This window comes from Prinia subflava, chromosome 14 (genome assembly GCF_021018805.1).
Source record: "Prinia subflava isolate CZ2003 ecotype Zambia chromosome 14, Cam_Psub_1.2, whole genome shotgun sequence".
Classification (NCBI taxonomy): Eukaryota; Metazoa; Chordata; class Aves; order Passeriformes; family Cisticolidae; genus Prinia; species Prinia subflava.
The window spans coordinates 18,215,753-18,233,956 of NC_086260.1; the positions used below are offsets into that span (position 1 = coordinate 18,215,753).

At 44.2% G+C, this 18,204-nt stretch overlaps 1 protein-coding gene across 1 annotated transcript in view; it reads left to right on the forward strand.

Moving 5' to 3' along the window:
• The window catches only part of DNAH1 (dynein axonemal heavy chain 1), a 72,805-nt gene that overhangs the window by 13,274 nt on the left and 41,327 nt on the right, over nt 1-18,204 (forward strand). Inside the window, exons 10-25 of the mRNA XM_063411426.1 lie at nt 224-435; nt 1,676-1,971; nt 2,995-3,145; nt 3,709-3,902; nt 5,222-5,447; nt 6,050-6,169; nt 6,964-7,046; nt 8,453-8,594; nt 9,681-9,836; nt 10,813-11,011; nt 12,795-13,048; nt 13,946-14,158; nt 14,851-15,015; nt 15,708-15,829; nt 16,394-16,499; nt 17,580-17,759. Of these exons, the coding sequence (XP_063267496.1) occupies nt 224-435; nt 1,676-1,971; nt 2,995-3,145; nt 3,709-3,902; nt 5,222-5,447; nt 6,050-6,169; nt 6,964-7,046; nt 8,453-8,594; nt 9,681-9,836; nt 10,813-11,011; nt 12,795-13,048; nt 13,946-14,158; nt 14,851-15,015; nt 15,708-15,829; nt 16,394-16,499; nt 17,580-17,759 (2,819 nt within the window). The remainder of the gene's footprint in view (nt 1-223; nt 436-1,675; nt 1,972-2,994; nt 3,146-3,708; nt 3,903-5,221; nt 5,448-6,049; nt 6,170-6,963; nt 7,047-8,452; nt 8,595-9,680; nt 9,837-10,812; nt 11,012-12,794; nt 13,049-13,945; nt 14,159-14,850; nt 15,016-15,707; nt 15,830-16,393; nt 16,500-17,579; nt 17,760-18,204) is intronic.

Genomic DNA, 18,204 nt, shown 5'->3' on the forward strand with positions numbered 1-18,204 from the left:
CAAGACAGCACCTCAGCCCCTAATGGGAGGCTGCAGAAGGTCTCTGCTGCAGAGTAGAGGCTCTCTCTTTCATCCAGCCCTCTGCTGAAGCTGCTGCATGATATAGCCTGTGCATTAGAGCAGAGTCCTTTTCACAAGTGCTTCCCAAAGGGAGCTGTACTCTAAAAACGGAAGCTGAAATGGATGTTGCAGGCAATGACATGATTTCTTTTTTTGGTGCTAGGACTCGTCTCCGTCCCAGACTATCCTTTCCGTAAACAACAGAGAGAATTCAAATTTGTCTCCCTCCTGACCAGGCCAGAAGTCATCCATCTCCTTGCACAGGTACAAGATGAGTGCAGCAAGGCAGCTGTCATGTCTCTGTTCAACACAACCTTAACCAAACTTGTCTCTCTGGAGGAATTTGAAGAGATCCAGACTCAGACCTTCACTCAGGTGAGCAGAGAAGGTGTAACGGATGAACACATGGAGCAGCCAGCAGTGGTGTCAGTGTGTATTAGACAGATGCAGCAGTTGCAGATTGATTTTCTGGAAACTGATGAGCTGTCAAAGGAGACATCATGTTTGGGGCAAGGAGGAATTTGCATGTGCCTGTCAAATTTATTTGGATATGGGAAGAATGGGCTGAAAGAGGCATAAACCCCTGGCTAGGATTAGCCAGTGTTGACTATGCTCTTAGTCATGTGTTAAATAAGTGGCCATATAGGTCTGCAGCCCCTCTTTCCTCCACCTGGTTTATACACAAATAGGAGTCCTGGTTGGCACTCAGAAGTTTCTTTTTTTTTTTTTTTTCCCTTTTATTTCTTTTTCTTTATTTCCCCATCCATCCAGCTGCAAGGCACAAGATCCTTGTTTCCTCCTGAAACACTCACGGAGATAGTGCTTTTCTACAGTCTATGTTCTTTATATACTTAATTAAATTACTCTGCTTGCAATGCCAACAGACAGAGCAGTACAAAAATTTACAGCTCTGTGGTAATTCCCACCAGAGGATCTTCATGTTCTCTGATGGAGGGCAGCACATTGCCCCCTAGATGTGGCCACATGGAGTAGCTTGCACAAGGTTGCCCGCTAAACCAGTGGCAGAGAACGTGCTGGTCCTTCCCAGTGCCATGCTGTTTCAGCTAGGCAGTGTTGGCATCCACTCAGTGACTAAGGTTCTTTTATTACACACAAACAGCAAGCTGCCTGTGGAGCAGAAGTGACACTTGGTGGTATTTTAATAAATTAAAATACTGTAAACTGCTGCTGCCCTTGGCTTCTTCTGCTCTTTCTTCTCACTTGTCAAGAGAAGACAACATTCTGTCCTTTATGTGCTCATCATAATGTCTACACAACTTTTTGTGAGGGACCCTGACACAGGCAGCTCCAGGGATACCGCTCTATAGAAAAGAGAACAAAAAGGAAACATTGTGAATAAAACAGAGACTAGAGCACGCCCACTTTTTATTACCAGGCTTTCTTTTTGTGGTTCTTTTGTCAGTGCAGAAGATACATGACCAGGTTCAGATGCCACATGTGTAGGGGGGTGTTGAGAGCTACTTTTAGCTACCACAGCTCTGAGACGAGTTTCCTTTCACAGCAGAGAAAGGTCCAAGAGCCCCAGTTAGTAGCTCACCTTGTAGCTCATCAGCCCTTGGAGGATTACTCAGCTTGCTTATTTTCTTTGCCCTAGGTTCAGGAGTTTCTCAAGGATACTTGGATCGATACCATAAAGACTGCCATTAAGAGCAGCCTTAGAGATGCCAGCAAATGGTTCAACCTGGAGGAGAGTGACTGGGATGCCTACCAGAGGTCCAAGCTGTGTAAGCTGATGGAGCGCATCAGATTCATGCTGCAGGACTCTCTGCGGTCCCTGGTCCAGAAGTCGCTCATCAGCTTCACCCAGTTTGTGCTGGATGCTTGCCATGGTGTCCTGAATTGCTCAAAGGACATGGAATGGGGAGATGACATCGCCAGCAGTCCCTACATGTAAGAAAGAATGAAGGAAAAGTAAGGGATGGAAAGAGCAGAAAAGCGTAGTGCTGTTGTCTTTTTAACTACTGTTCTGCAAGCAAGCTTTGCTCTGTATGGGGCCTTTAAACTGGGCAGTTTTCCCTAATCCTCCACCTGACATGTTCCCTGGAGTATGGAGGGAGGACACAGAGCTGGCTGCTCTGGTAGCACAATTTTCCAGCTGCTCTTAGTGGCATGGAACAGCCCATGAGAACCAAGGTCTGCTGTTTTGATGTACTGTTCTAAAGATCAGCCACCTCCAGCATTCTTGGGGTAGCAAATTGTTACTGCTAGATTTTTTCTGGATGCCAGGAAGAATACCAGAAGCATGGCTGCTTAATTCCATTCTTAGATGAAACCTTAGAATTAGAATCTAGCCTAGGACCTCTAAAGAATATCAAATTTAGGTTATCACAGTGCCTAAAATTTGATTCCATTTTTCATTGATTTAAGGATTTTTCCTCTTTGTGATATTAAAGAAGGAACATTTAGAAATGCAAAGCCAGAAGAAAAGGAAAAAAAACCAAAACCTGCCACTCACATGATGCCTCTTACCTGTAAATCAGTGGAAGTCTTGACACTGACTTCAGCTAATCCTGAGCCATGCTGGTCACATGCAAGATTGGGAAATACTAATATAGCTTCCAGAAGGTGCATTTTAGGAGTATATTGACATACTGAATGCCTAGTTTGAAGAGCACCTGCAGTTTTTCTGTAAAGCAGCTCCAACTCTCAAGATAAGATTATGACTTTTGGGGATCCTGATATGTCATGATTGATGGTTCCTTCACCTTTGATAAAAAACAGCTCTCAGTGTCTTTACTGTTAAATTGAGAACACAGTGTTTTATATCTTCATCTGCATGAGACAGTCCTCTTCTCCTCTGCTTTCTTTTCCTGGCATTTTAGGAGGCATTTTAGTATCAGCACCAGAGCAATACAGTTTTGTGTCATATTCTCAGAAAGTGTCCCTGTTCTTTCTTATCTCTTCCAACCACAGGCCTCGAAGGAATCCACTCTTTGTAACAGACCTTGAGCTAGACATCAGTGGCATCCTCTTCAGCCCCTCTGTGCAAAGCTGTGAGACATCCCTCATTTCTCTGTTCAACAACGGAATCCTGGCGACTCACAATATCCCACAGCTGGAGCAGGTGAACACTTGTGCATCAACAGGGATACAGCTGTGCACGTGTCAGTGCATTGCAGCTCAGCACAGACACCCCTGAGCTTGTACTGGGGGAGAGAGGTGCAGAAGTGGGTGCTTGGGAATTCAGTTTAATTAATCTGGGCACAGCACTGTGCTAATGCGGTTCTGTTCTGATAGGATTTCTTCAGTCTCCCCAACCTTGTAATTCTTTAGTCTGGTGGTTGTGCTTTGGTGCTGCAGGTTCTGTGGACACATGGACACTCTGGTTACCCTGAGTGCATGGTGGCTGGTAAAAGCAGACTCATAAAGGAAATAGCACTTTCCCCAGTTCTGTTTGATGCAAGTCTCCTCTGCATATGCATCTTTGTGTCTGCTACTGTGAAAGCCCTGTCTCCTTACTCATTCTTTGCAGAGAATGGCACATAAAACTGATAAAACAATTCCTGACACAATGTAGATGTGTGGACTGCAGGAGTTTCCAAAGGTGGCACCAGGGATTGCCTTGACCCTCTCCTGAGGAGGCACAGTTAGCTCTGTCCTGAAAGACCTCTCTCCTTCCTCTTCCAGTATGTGTTGGAGAACATGGATATTACAGGCAGCCCCATGCTGGAATCAGTGGGTTTGCAAGAGCCAAAAGTGGAAGAGCTACGTGAGGCTCTGCGCTCTGCCATTCAAAAGACTCAGATCCCTCTGCAGGCCTATGGCAAGAGATATGAGAAGTTCTTAGAGATAAATAACAATGACATCAAGTACTTCCTAAAGTAAGTGGCTTCTTGTTGCAGCAGCTCTCTTTTTAGAGGGTAGAAATGAACCAGGCTTCGTGTTTATCACAGCATGAAAAGGGTCCTGGTTTATTCTTCTTTACAGCTCAGCCATCCTGACTCCAACTATTCACTGACTGGCTGCAGCAAGCTCCTGCTGTAGGTTTCCTTTGCAGCCTCTGACTGCTGGTTATTTCCTTCTAAACTCTGACTGCAGGCCTTTACCCAGCTAGACTGTGACTGCAGGTTCCAACAACCAGCTCTGACTGCAGACCCAGACTGACCTCACTGCAGTGATTCTCTCCTCAGGATCCTCCTTCATCCTCCCCAGCTAATCTACCCTCCCTTTGATCACACTTATCTTTATTGGCTATACCTGTGACTCCTCAGGGGTGAGGCTGTATTGGGTAATTAACACAGCTGTTCATCAGGGCCAGGTTGCCTGTATTCTCTTCTCCTACAGCTTTTGACAAAATCCCTGTGTCCCCAATGACAAGCCTTTGTGGAAGCTGTTGTGTGGATGTGCTGATGTGAGAGTGTGGGGCTGTTCTGAGACCATGTGCCTCAGAATGTGAGATCAGGCCCCTGTCCGAGGCTGCCTTCAGTCATGTGTGACAGTCCATGCTTTTGGAGGACATTGCTGGTATCACTGGGAATTTCTTCCTGTCTCTGACAACAGTCACATTGCTGTCATGCTTGTCAGTGTAACTGGAGATATTAATGGCCCTAAACAAGAATCATTCTGTTTGAGAATCCATTTAGCACACTTGACTCTGACCTTCTTCATATAGTGTCTGCTCAAGCTGATAGCATTCTGTAGAAAGTAATGTCTTCTTTTGTTTCAACTTCATTGTTTTCATTGACAAAACTCTTTGCACCTAATTCTGCCCTTTAGCCTCTGTTACTTTAATGGACCTCTGTTTAGGTCTTATGTTTTCTCCAAACAGTGGGAATGAAGCCTTTTTTTCTTATTCCAGCTTAATCAATTTACATATCCCATCTGACAAATTCCTGTCTCTCCCCGGAATACACTGAAGTGCCTACCCTACCCTGAAGTGCCTCCTCATCTTGCCCTGTGTACACCAGTGCTTTTCTTTTGCCTCTCCCTTTCTTCTTGCCATATTTCCTCTTTCATCTCTTTTTCTACTCCTTTTCTGCAGCTAAAATGTTTTGTGCTTTTATTCCACTCTGCACCTATTGTGTAAATGTATGTCTTATTAATGTCATGTTTTGATCCTTTGAGTGGACACAAATAGCCTCAATGCTCAAATATTCTTAAGGTCTACACTGCCAATTTTTTTTGGTGTTTTACTTTACAGAGGCTATGAAGAGCAATTTCCACCCACCCAGGAGGTGGTAAATGTAGTGACCACATACTTGTCTGAAAAGGAGACCTTGGAGCGCCTTCTACCTCGTTCTGTTATCATTGGCCCCTTTCAAATCAAGATAGAACATATTAGGTGTAATCTGTCTGATAAACACAAAGCACTTGCCATTGCCATGTTGGACCTGCTGGCTAAAACCCTCCATTCACAGGTGCAGAAAGTAAGTGACATGGTTCAATGGATTATCTGTCTCGGTCTTGTCTTGTCCTTGTGCTTTTGAAGTTGCTGTGTTTCTGTGAAATGGCCAGAAGGCCACATTAGTGAGGATATTTCAAAGATCACACTGGGCTGATTATTTAAAATTATAGGGGACATGTGCAAACTCAACCAAATGAAGTATTAAATATATTTAATAAATTACTTGCCTGAAAGCTGTAGCTCTTGAGATGAAATTCTTCAAGACCTGCCATCTTACAAAAGTGTGTTGTTGGATTGAAAAGATCTGTCTAGTAGACAACTGGAAAGTCCTTCTGCTTCTTCTGGGGAGAACTGGAATATAGGCAATTGCCTCTGCCAGCTGGTTGTCTAAATCTGTTATTGTCATCATTTCCACAACATACCTGCAGTTCCTCTTTTTTTGACAGTCTCATTCCATTTGAGCTCAAATGAGATGTATGAGAAAAGAAAAAAAAACAGAACAGGACTGTGTACTCATCACTTAAACCACCTTCAGAATGGGAAGAGGGTGATCAGGGCAGGTTTCCCAGTTTGTCTATTAGCAATTGGTGACTTTTTGGTGGTCTTTGCTGTGTCCTGCTGCAGATCTGTGAGGCATATGAAGCCCTCAGCACCAAAATGCATGAGAGACCAAAGAACATCGAGGAGCTGGTCGAGCTGCGGGACTGGCTGAAGGGGGTGCCTGAGCAGCTGGCAGTGCAGGAGGTAGGGCAGGCTCTCCTTTGGACAGGAGCATCAACAGAAGCAAGGAGGACATTTGTCAATGTCACGTGTGGTGTCTCAGAAGCAGAACTCCAGGTTTTTTACTTGCATGTCTTTGCATGCAATGCCACGAGATTGCTGGCTTTGTATTTTTGTAATTGCTAAGATTTGTATTTTTAAATACACATATCATAAATTTAAATCTCTTTGCAAAACAAAATAGCAGTTAAAAATCTTGCCTAAAATACTTATGTATGCATTTTGCTGCCTTCATGATCCATTCTCTGTTTGTGTACTGAATAAGTATCTTCTAAAAATGAATGCTGTTTTCAAGCAAATCGTTCTGTTACCCGGTGCTCAAATTGCTGTTAATATATTTTTTCTAATAGGACATTTTAGCACTGACTTATTTCAAAGTTATTTGAAGTGTAAGTCTTTTCCCAGCTGAACAAATGGGGAACAAAGGCATCAAGCTGTAAGCTGGCTTGTCCATGCCAAGGATGGAACCTGAAGGATAACCTAAAACACTCGATTTCTGTCTAGTGCTTTATCCACTAGGTCGCACTTCTTTTCATTCCCATAGAACAGAGGGTGATGATGGCATGATCATTCACAGAACAAGGGGTTGTAAATCCATTCCCACTGTTCACACAGCATAGAAGCATCCCACATCACATTAAGCTTGTGTGACTAACGCTCTTCAAAGGCACCTCATGAAAATGAGGTGTACACCAGAGACTTGGTATCAGCGTGGTCTAAAGGTGTCTACTTTTTTCTCTTTCTCTCACCCTGTGCAGCAACTGATTGAGGAAGTCGTGGAAGATTACAAGGTCATGGACGACTTCCTTTACAATCTTACTGATGAAGATTTCACTGACATGTGAGCACAAGGCATTTCTCCCACTGTCAAAGTGGGACTCTGCAGCAATTACCATTCTCAGTGCTTCAGGGGCCCTGTGTCTATCAAGGGCTCCTGCAGAACTTTTAAGTGTCTCTCAGGCTATATGAGCACTGAATTCTTGAAATAAAGTTTGTAGGCAAGAAATGTGAGTTCCTGCTGCCTTCTGGCCTGGGGCAAGGCAAACTGGTAGCTATTAACCTGTTTAACATAGTAAAGTCCTTTTCTCTGTGTGGGTTTATTTGGGGTTTTTTTGAGATACTTGCAAGCTCTCAAATTGCACAGTTTGCTCTGTGCCTGAAACTAAATGAACACTTTCAAGATAGGAACACTCACAGGGTTTTCTTAAGACTGGGAAGGAATTTGAACCCTTATTATTACTGCAGTTCTTCTCCAAGCATCATCCTCTTAGGTTTAGTATTGTGGCCTGACTATGCCCCAATAGCAGAGTCAGCTCACAAAAACTAGGCTTTGAAGGCTTGCTCAGCCTGGGAAGCACTTCTCTTATGACGTACTCGGTCCAGTATGTCTGCAATGTGAGTGAGGCTCTGCAGAGTGCTCCTGAAACTAGAAACATGAGGTGCAAGGTGCAAAAACCCCACAGAAGCTCCAGGAAAGCAGCTCAGCCCCAGGCCAGCTTGGAACAGGCGTGGCTGTATTCCCACTGCCCAGACCTGCCACAGGCAGCACTGCTAGGAATGGCTGCATGCCCAGGTGCTGGGAGGGGTGTGAGCCCCAGTGAATGTGGTGTGCAAACCTTGTACCTGGCATTGCACACAGGCTGACGGTCTAAGTGGAGGCAGTAATGGGTGGGCTATGGCTGAGCAAGAACCTAGAAACCTGCCTTGATGTGAGCAGCCAATTTGTGCAGCCTTTCCTGGACCTACAATGCTCTCCCCAGGGCACTCTGCAAAATCCAGAGCTTCCCTGTATCTGGGTTGCTCTGGCCCCTCACTGCCCTGCTTAACAGGAGACTGGCTTTTTCAGTAGCCCTGAAAAGCCATAAGCCAAGACTCTGACCCCATTTTTTTCAGTTCCTTGCAAATACATTCAAAGACAGACATTCCCTCTGGATGCCAACTGTTATTTTGCTGTCTCCTAGCTTTTCAGCAGCGTAGTGGATTTGTTCCTTTTAAAAAGGCCCTCCACTTCTCCCCAGCTCTCTCCAGCTGAATAGCCTAGTCACAAGGACTGCATATCAACAAGACAAGCTGGGAAAAAATGTTTTGTTGAAACCACATGTGTTTCTGTTGTTGTAAAGCCTCCTTGTTTGGTGGGCTTTGGCTTTCTCATTCTGTTATTGTCAGCATTTCAAACATATGCTCAAAAGCTTGTCTCTTTCTTCTATTTTTTTTTCACATTTGTTTTCTTGTATCATGTGAGTGCAGGTGGACTGCCCGTTACTGGCCAGCGAAAACGTCTAAGAACTTAGAGTCCATTCAGCTCCAGCACATAAAAGATGAGGAAAGATTTCGCAAAACGCAGATTGCAGATCAGAAAGCATTTCAAGAGAAACTGGAGGAAATGCAGGTATTAAGCCCCTGAAAATTAACTGTCTATAGAAGGGGGTCTTGAAGCTCTTTGGTCAGCCAGGTGGGAAACTTTCAGATGAGATTTTACTCAGATGAGCTTTGAGGTGAATGTGTTGATAGACCAAATATTAACACACCCTCCCTTGGTTTTTTTGTTGGCTTTTGATTAAGAGTTTCCTTTTTGTGTGAAAGACAAGACTCTGCAGAAATATTCATTTTTCATTGAGAAGGTGTTTACACAGTGTTCAGATTCCTGGTGCTTGGGCAACACAGGCACCTCCTTTTTCTTTCTCGTGTACTCAGTTCTCTACAGAGCATCTCCTGTGATGCGCTGCCATCAAGGGGGAAAATACTGCATTTGGCCATGGAACTCCTCTTGGGGGAAAAGACCCTGAAATAACTACAGAGTTTTGGAGCTGAGATACCACTGGTGTCTGCTAAAACAGTCTAAATTTTATTTTTTCCTCAGAAACTCTTCAATTCAAAGGACAAAAGGCATTTTAGAAAGGTGGAATCACTGACCTAGATTTTCTTGGAAACAGGTTCCCAAAATGATAGCACCCCCAAACACTGGATCAAAAAACCCAAACAAATAAAAAGCAAACCCTCACAAAATACCAAAGCAAAATCCAAACCAAACAAAAAAATCCAAGCCAACAAAATACAAAATTTATCAGAGAATCTCTAGATATGTGTTGTTAAACAATTCTTGGAAACAAACAGAGTGACTAGTAGAGCTATAATTTGCACTTTACTTGTTCTGTAGCAAATATCAGTACAAATTCAGCATCAAATTTGGGCACAGACTTATTGTTCCTATTCCTTGGGGATTAACTCCTGTCACAAAGAAAACAAGCAGCTGGTCATCACATTTGCAGTTTCCTCCACCTGAGCGGTGGTTATTGCTTCTTCTCACTACTTTGATCATGGTTTAAACAGAAGTGAAATTGGTTTGGGGGAGGTGAAATCATGAGCATAACAATCTTTTCTTGGAGTATAACAAAGAGCACACTAGGAAGCTGATATCTCTAGAAGGAGCACTCAGCTTCAGAGTCCCAACTTACACCTGTCTTTTCTCTTCTAGCTGACTGTAGGTGGATTTTCTGTCCAGTCAGATGTTAACCAAGCCCATGAGCTGGCTGAAGATGCAAGGGATGTCCGGAAGCAGCTGAAGGAGCTTCAAGAAATGGCAGTGCTCTACAACAACAGGGAAAGACTCTTTGGCATCAAAGTTACCGATGTAAGTGTCAGGTCCTGTACCCACAGGACTCTGATCTTTGTTGGGATTTCTTGGTGGTAGGTAGATGAAACATAGTTCCACAGGAAGGAATGCCTCATGCTGTTTTATCTGGGGAACTGCTCCTCAGTCCTGTAGATTGACTACACTGCTTCATCGCTCCACTGAGCTGCAGAAGAGCTCATGCCAGGCAAACGTGGAAGGCTGCTCCGGGTTTGATATTTCCACTCCTGTGAGAGACTTTGGATGCCCAAAGTGAGATCTGAGGGATATTCATGAGGAGAAATGGGCTGGGGAAGGTCTGGAAGCAGCAGTTAGGATGCATCCATTTCTCTAAGGCTGTTGCTGCAGGTCTATAGGTGTGAATGCAAGTGGTTGTATAGTGGGTGCTGGCAGCTGGCTGGGCTTGGAGCGTGGTGTTCTCCTAAGGCAAGAGTTTATTTAGTTGCAAACACTCATTTTGCTTGTAGCTGCTCAGCTGCCAATGAGTCATTGTCATGCACATCCAGCCAAGTCTGGCTGCAGACCAGAAGTGGAGTTCACATGATGATCCTTTCCTACCCTTCAGTCTGTGGTTACTTCTCCTTCCCTGCAAGGAGACAAGTTTCAATATAATGTGTGGTGTGTGCTTTCACTGATGGTGTGTGGCCTGTCCATCAAAATCTCCTCCTTCTGCAGGAGAGCTTTGTAGAGACAACTGGAAAGAGTGCTTTCCATGCCACACACCTGGTGCAGGCACAGCTCCACTGGCTGGGTTGGCCTGAATGTGTCAAGCCCAGCTCTGCTGGTTGCTCTCCCTTGGAATACATATTGTTGGCTCAGGAAAAGGTAATCTGATATATCCACTTGGAATACATATTTCCTTATTGCTGGCTTCAGATTCAAAAAAGAGGTGGGTTTTTTAGCCTTTAGACATGTAAGCTGTCATTTGGAGGTGAATACACTTGTTGCTTACGTTGTTTTTCATCTCTTTCTAAAGTACAGCGGGGTGTCCAAGATGATTAAGGAATTCCAGCCATACTATGATCTCTGGACTACAGTGTCAGACTGGATAAAGTGGAATGAGAGCTGGATGAATGATTCTCTCCTTAAAATTGAGGGAGAGGAGCTGGAAAAGAATGTCAATGACTCTGTTAAGACCCTGCAGAGATGTGTGAAGCAGTTCAAGGATTCACCAGGTAGATGCACAGTCTGGGCAAGGAAGTTGGTGCATATCAGCATTTTGATGTGAGGCATGTCACAGAGTGCTCTAAACAGGGATTGTCAGGATGTCACATGTGTATTAGAGACAGCTGGGAAAAGTTATTTTCTGTTTGTTTTTTTTCCTGAAACTGTGATGATTCACATCTAGATACTAGTTAGATGCCTGAAGTACCAGCCACCCTCTGATGTTGCAGTCAGTATTTACTCAAATATATGTGTGTATGTGTGTGTATATATATATATGTATGAAGTGCAATAATCCAGGCTAGTCACAAAGAGTTACTGTATAGCCCACTGGCTAGACATGTGGGTTTAAGCTCTCATGCAAGTCAGGCAGCAAGGGAATTTAAATCTGGGTCTTGCAGGTGCTGTTTTCTTGGCCAGACTTATTTCCTTTATTGGCCAATACATTTAATGGAAAACCAGAAAAGTCTTGATTTTGTTATGAATAAAATGAAATTGCTAAATCTGGAAATGATCTCTGCAATATAACAATTTTCCTTCTTGCCTGGATGTGTATGAAGTTTAGATGATTGCGCTCAGCCCTTGCAATTCACAGGAAGGTCTTTTGACCATTTCTCTTAATAAAGCTGAAATTGAGACTTCAGTTGTAGCTTAACTTGCCATTCCCTGATTCTCAGAGATGTGTTGGTCATTCTTTAAAGCTAATTCTAAAATCTCCTGCCAGATGGCTTTGATTGAAATCTATTTTACTGTGGGTGATTTTTGATTCATCCTCTTTAACTTGAACTTGCTCTTAAACAATGCCATGAATCAGCCCCAATGGAGGAGGTGATGAGTGGATGCATGAGTAACTATGAATCATTATGATAAACAGAAATACTAAGAATACCTGCTTATGCTCGTTGCAATATTCTCTGGTACCTGGTAATATATTTGTTCTTGAGTCTGGCTTGCCTTTGCATGTCCCCAGCAGGGAGCGCGAGGTGGTCACATCTCTGCTGCGAGCAAGCAGTGCAACCACACAGAGTGCAAGAAAAGGAGGCACGTGCTGTAGCCAGGTTTTGGAAAGATTTTGGGAATGCCATGTTCTCTACCTACCCATTGTTTTACTCACAGCAGCACAAGCCGAAAAAAAAGGCAGGATGTGAACAGTGCAGAGACTTTCTAGGATGCCTCCAGAGAGAGAAGCCCTTTCCCTCACGTTGTCCTTCCTCTGAGGCAGAAGTACATTTGTCTCTAGCATGGCCATAGTCTGGCATGGCCTGTTGTGCACACTTTGCATTTTCAGACTGGGATCCCAGCCTGCTTCCAGCTCCTTAGTGTCCATCTTCTATTGAGGATGACCTGAGCTGTGGTATGAGATAACTTAAAATGAAGTTTTGTTAAGAAGTGAATATCTTGAAACGATGACTGGAACGTCTGTAATATCTACTGGCAGATGATCATGTTTCAGTCCAGATCAAGAAGTTAAATTTGTCTGCCTCTCTTCTTCTGGTGAGCTCTAGCCCAAGGCACACCTCTGCTTAGCATGGGCTTGCCTGTAACAGGCTTTTGATAATAGGCAGATCTGCTTCTTGCAAGCGGGCTTGAATCCTGGCTTAATGGCCATGTAGAGAGAACCTTCATATCCTCCTTACTTCAACCTGCATTTTCCACTGCTCTCTCCTGCTGCTTCCCTACCCTATACCATGTGACTACATGCACATCAGGCTTTAGACAGCATCCAGAAGTTCCTTAAGGCAACTTCCTCACATGCGGTTGTTGCTGATGTTGTTGTGTTTTTCTCCCTGAAAGACTGCCAGAGTGTGGCCATAACCTTTCGGGACAAGATGGATGATTTCAAGAAGTACGTGCCCTTAATCCAAGGGCTGCGCAATCCCGGGATGAGGGCTCGGCACTGGGAGATGCTGTCCGATCTGGTGAAGGCCGATGTCGAGCTGGAGCCCAGCATGACGTTTGGTCGCTGCTTGGAGCTGAACCTGCAGGACCACATGGAGAATGTTCTCAAAGTAGCTGAGACAGCCAGCAAGGAGTACGCCATCGAAAATGTGAGAAGAGAGGATTTTTTGTGTCTCTGCTTGCTTCTCAAATAGGTTTCTGTTGAGCAGGCAGTCATCGCCTTGGGTGATGCTCCTGTTGTCCCAGAGCATTAGACACATTCTGCAGCACAAGTAAAAAGGTTGCTGTCCGTACAGAAGGGAGCAGTGGCCACACAATTGGGTTCACACAGTAGAAGAACTTATTCTGTCTTGTGCAGAATTGTTGTGGCATTAACAGCACTGCCTTATGGTTACGTTGATCCACTGCTTGGGTCTCATTCCTCACTGTGGGATTAGTGACTGGTTAAGTTAAAATAAATTGATTGTCTGCACTCTGTCATTCAAATGTTATGTCAGGGGGATTAGCTGTGACTGGAAACAGAGATGGCAAATCCTTTAAACCAGTAAATGCGCAAGGAAACCTTTCTAGCTCTGGAGATTCATAGATTAGATGGCCTTTCAGCTTCAGTTCGTCAGTTCCGATGTGATCTAAGATGGTCTTGACCTTGTGGCAGCTCTTGTTCTCCAAAATCTCAGGTGAATTCCCAATGGATAGTTCCCCTTTTGACAACGCTACCATTAGTCATAGTCATTAATAAGCCCTTTGCTGCCTTAACTCTGTGCATCAAGAGCATAAACAGGCCTGGAGCTGAAATTGCCATTGTTTTTCCCCAAAGGTGTTCATTTCAGCACTGGTGTGGAGGTATTGAACCTGTGGGCAGTGCAGAGGAAATGTGCTGTTGCTGACCGTGTCATGCATAAAATACACAGCTGCAGTTTCCAGTGGAATCCAGGAGCGAAAATCTGTCATTTTGTAGAGAATGGCATGAAGAGAGTTGTGGGCGCTGGGATAACCATTTGCACAGGTTGTATCTGAAAATTAAATTGCTTGTTTCTCTGTTCCAGGCACTCAACAAGATAGAGAATGAATGGAAATCTGTTTCATTTATTGTGGTGCTTTACAAAAACACAAATACCTATATTCTGAAAAGCACAGATGACATTTCTCAGCTCCTAGATGATCATATTGTCCTGGTTCAGAGCATGTCTTTCTCACCCTTCAAGAAACCTTTTGAGGAAAGGATGAACTTGTGGGAAAGTAAGCTGAAGATGACACAGGTACTAGATTTTATCCACACACATGTGGTGAAGGCAGGCAACTGGGCTGTGCTGCCATGCTTGAATGTGAACACTGTGCACTTGCTGCTGGGAACTGGAAGGGCAATTATCAAGAGAGTATCAGTCTTTAGTGAAGAACAGAGCCTGTGAAAGCCCTCTGACTCTAGGAAAGTAATGCAGCCCTTTTGCTGCCTACTGCAACATGTTTTGGTGGGGCCAGAACTCACTTATTGCTGTGAATAGTGTTACTGGTCTCTCTAATCATACTGTACTAAGTGGACCTCACAGATTCCTACAGATCCTGTGAAATCCATGCTAATCATCCACCTCTCCGTTTAGGAAAGCACATGGAAGATTTCTGTTTAAGCAGGATCTGGCAGACTGTGCCAGCACTTACTCATCAAACCAGGAGCACCCATCAGGACTCTGACAGCAAAATAGCAGTGCTGCAAGAGAAAAGTTCCAAAACTTTTAGAAAGGGGAGTGCTAGGAAGTTGTTAATTATTTGGAAAGGAAATTCCAGCTCCTGACCCTGTAGGTAGATTTTAGGAGTATGGAAGGCGTAAGTGCAGCATCACCTCTTCTTTTTTCTTTCTTTCTTGTTTTAACATGTTCTGGTGCACAGTTTGAATGGTTTTATTGAACAGCTTCATAGCGTGGTGTCCTGATAGGCTTTTCTTGCTTCCCACTAGGATGTCTTAGAGGAGTGGCTGAACTGCCAGCGCTCTTGGCTCTACTTGGAGCCAATCTTTAGCTCAGAGGACATCAAAAGACAGCTCCCAGTGGAAAGCCAGCGCTACAAACTTGTGGATAAGGATTGGAGGCGTGTCATGAAGAATGCTAATGCAAACCCTGAGGTATGCACCTTGATGAAAGCCAGTGCAGGTATCTCAAACACCGTGGAGCTGTGCTCACACACGGACTGTGCCTTTGAGTCATTGTTTTCGTAATGGTGTGGACTTGAGAAGCTCTGTATTCACTGTGTAGCCTTGCCCAGGGCATTGTGCTGGGTTTCTTCTCTTGGAATTTGGCCTTTTTTCCTGATGCTTGAATGGACGGAGCCATTCCATGTAATGCCTTCCACCAAAGTCACCCACCAGATTCCTCGCCCTCAACACACAGACTCCCTGCCTCCTGTGGCTCTTGTAACTGGCTGTGGTTGTAATCCATAAGGTAACTCTTTCAGTTCCTCCTCAAGAATGATTCTCTGAGTTTTTTAGAACAATTGTTTTTGCCTGTTTTTGTGTCCTGGTGGCAGCGCTCTGCTCTCTTCTATTCTCCAGTCTCCACTTCCCAGGACTCCTTCATCACTTGTATTCCATATTACAAATTGTTGGTATTTAGGGGAACCCAGAAATGCTTGTCTCCATAAGGGCTGTTTACCCTCCTTACCCACAAAGCTTACACCTCTCCAGATCCCTGAGAATTCCTGTGAATGAGGAATTGAAATCCCTTCAGTAACATCACTGGGCAACCCAATTATCTCCATTGCCTTATCTCCCACATGCTCAGAATACTGATGCTCCCTCTGTTACACATTCTGTTGTAGGTGATTTCTTTGTGCCCTGATCCAGAGCTGCTGGAGAAGCTGCAAAATTGTAACAAACTACTTGAACTTGTGCAGAAAGGGCTGAGTGAATATCTGGAGACGAAGAGAGCTGCTTTTCCCAGGTAACCACAAACTTCTGGGCTAGATCATACTCTCTGTTTCAGAAAATATGAAAGACGAGGCTCACTGCAGTTCATTCTGCCAAGAAAGAGCAAAACCACTTAAGCTTAGGATTTATTCATGGCCTGTAAACATAAGCAAAGCTGTGCCTTTCAATGCTGCCATCTGATGGGGAGAAAACAGGCACACACAAATATGGTGAGTTAAGGGCAGTCTCGTAGCATCATTGCATATCTGTGCCTCAGGATTTATATAGAAAGAGGGGGTAAAATTAAAACCTCCACACGTAACTTTGTCTCTTATTCCTGAAGGGAGACTTCTATTCTTTTATTCACATTTAAACCCTCTTTCCTTGGAAATAATTGGCTTCTGCATAGGGAGGAGTCTCTCTCTACAGAAAGGGAAATGGCTGGATGGTGGCTTCTCATCTACACAAATACAAAGAGAGCAGTGAACAGTCAGAAACGGTGTCTTTAGCAAAAGGCTTGTTCCTCATCACGCCAGGACTTAGCTTTTGCTGCTGCAGTAAACAGAGCCTCTCCTCATACCTCTCTCTGTGTTTGTAGGTTCTACTTCCTTTCAGATGATGAGCTGCTGGAAATACTGTCTCAGACAAAAGACCCCACTGCTGTACAACCTCACCTGAACAAGTGCTTTGAGAACATTGCACGGGTAGGCAAAGCAAGCACACAAGTGGCTTGGCCCACTTCTGGAAAGCTGTGTCTGTGCAACTCAGGGACGTTCTGCTGCATGGACATGTATCTCCTGGAACCTGTAACTGTACATAGGCATCGCAAGGTGCTGCCTGTTCTGAAGTGGGATTCCAGCAACCTCACTTTAGACATTTCAAAGCCAGGCATCTGCCCGTGAACTGGGTACCCTTAGTTGTCCTTCAGACAGTGGGGGTGAAACAGACATCTGCAAAGGGTGACTTAGAAAAATTCACTTAGATATCCATCCAATGCAGGAGAGGACACTCACTCTGGAGGTGTGTCCATCTCACCATGAAGGCCAGGAGAAATAGCTCTGACTTAACTTTCTACTTGCTGTCACCTTGTTAGGATGGAATCCCACTCCTGCTGACAGCCCCAAAAGGGACAAAAACTGAACAAGCCTGAGCTGAATTAAGTTTCTGCCTTCATCCCTGCCTAGGAGCTGGAGCTAGCCTGGCTATTTTTCCTCTTTGTTATTCCTAATAGACTTCAGACTCCATAGCTAGTCACAGCTCGAACCACTACAAAACTCAGACAGTAAAACCAATCTCCTAGTCATTAGTTTGGAAAAATAGAAAGGAAATTGAACTAGAAACCTGGTGAAAAGCCATTGGAATAAATAAGGGGACTTTCAGTGATATGCTGGGGCAGCGGAGAAGCTGTTAAAATTTTCTCTTAAAACCAGGCACTGTGACATCAAAGGAAATGATTTGAATCTACAGAATTGAGCGAGAGTCAAGGGTCTGAATTCTAGACAGGCGATGAGAAGTGTTCATCCTACTTATAATTTGATTTGCTTCACTTCAGTCACACATCAGTAAGATGTGAATCTCTTGTTTTCATACAATAATTTTCCATTATTTGGAGAGGTCATTTAGCACATCTGTCACACACTTTATTATCACTACTGGCAACCAAGTTTGGCACCAGGTTTATAATGAGCAAACACTGGTATAGGCTGGCTGTCCCCCAGGGACAAGAAGGCAGGAATAGAAAAGAAATCCTCAATTCATATGTCCTGTTGTGCTTCTTTCATTAGCTGAAATTCCAGGAAAACCTACAGATCACACACATGTACTCTGGTGAAGGAGAAGAGGTGAAGTTGTTTACTCCCATCACTCCCAGTGAGAATGTGGAGGTCTGGCTGGTGGAAGTGGAGAAATGCATGAAGGCCAGTGTTCGGGACAACATAGAAAAATCAACTGCTGTTTATCCAGAGGTAAGAGTTTTATCACAGACTGGCAGGTCTCTGATGTGTTGGTTCCAGGCTTGCCTTAAAGGTCACCAAAAATGGGGCTGACAAACTTGGGATGTATTCTATGAGAATATTCTGTTTTATTCCACTTTCAAAACAGAGCATTTAATACAGTTGTGTGCCTGTAAGCACAGAATGGGCTGCTGGGCAAGAAGCTAATGGTCCAGCAGAATGCAAACCCTGCACACTCCCTCACAGCTTTCCTACAGCATAGAATAACCCTGTATGAATCCATATCTGTTCACCTCTCCAGACTAATTCCTCTCTGTGAGGATCTTCTGCTTCAGATCTCATGTCTCACACAGTGTGCCAGGGGCTGGTAAAAGCAATCAAGGCACATGAACTGTTGGTTTCAGTCAGTGCATAGGGGATGCATCTTGCCTCTGGTTGCTGTATACAAGCTATGCTG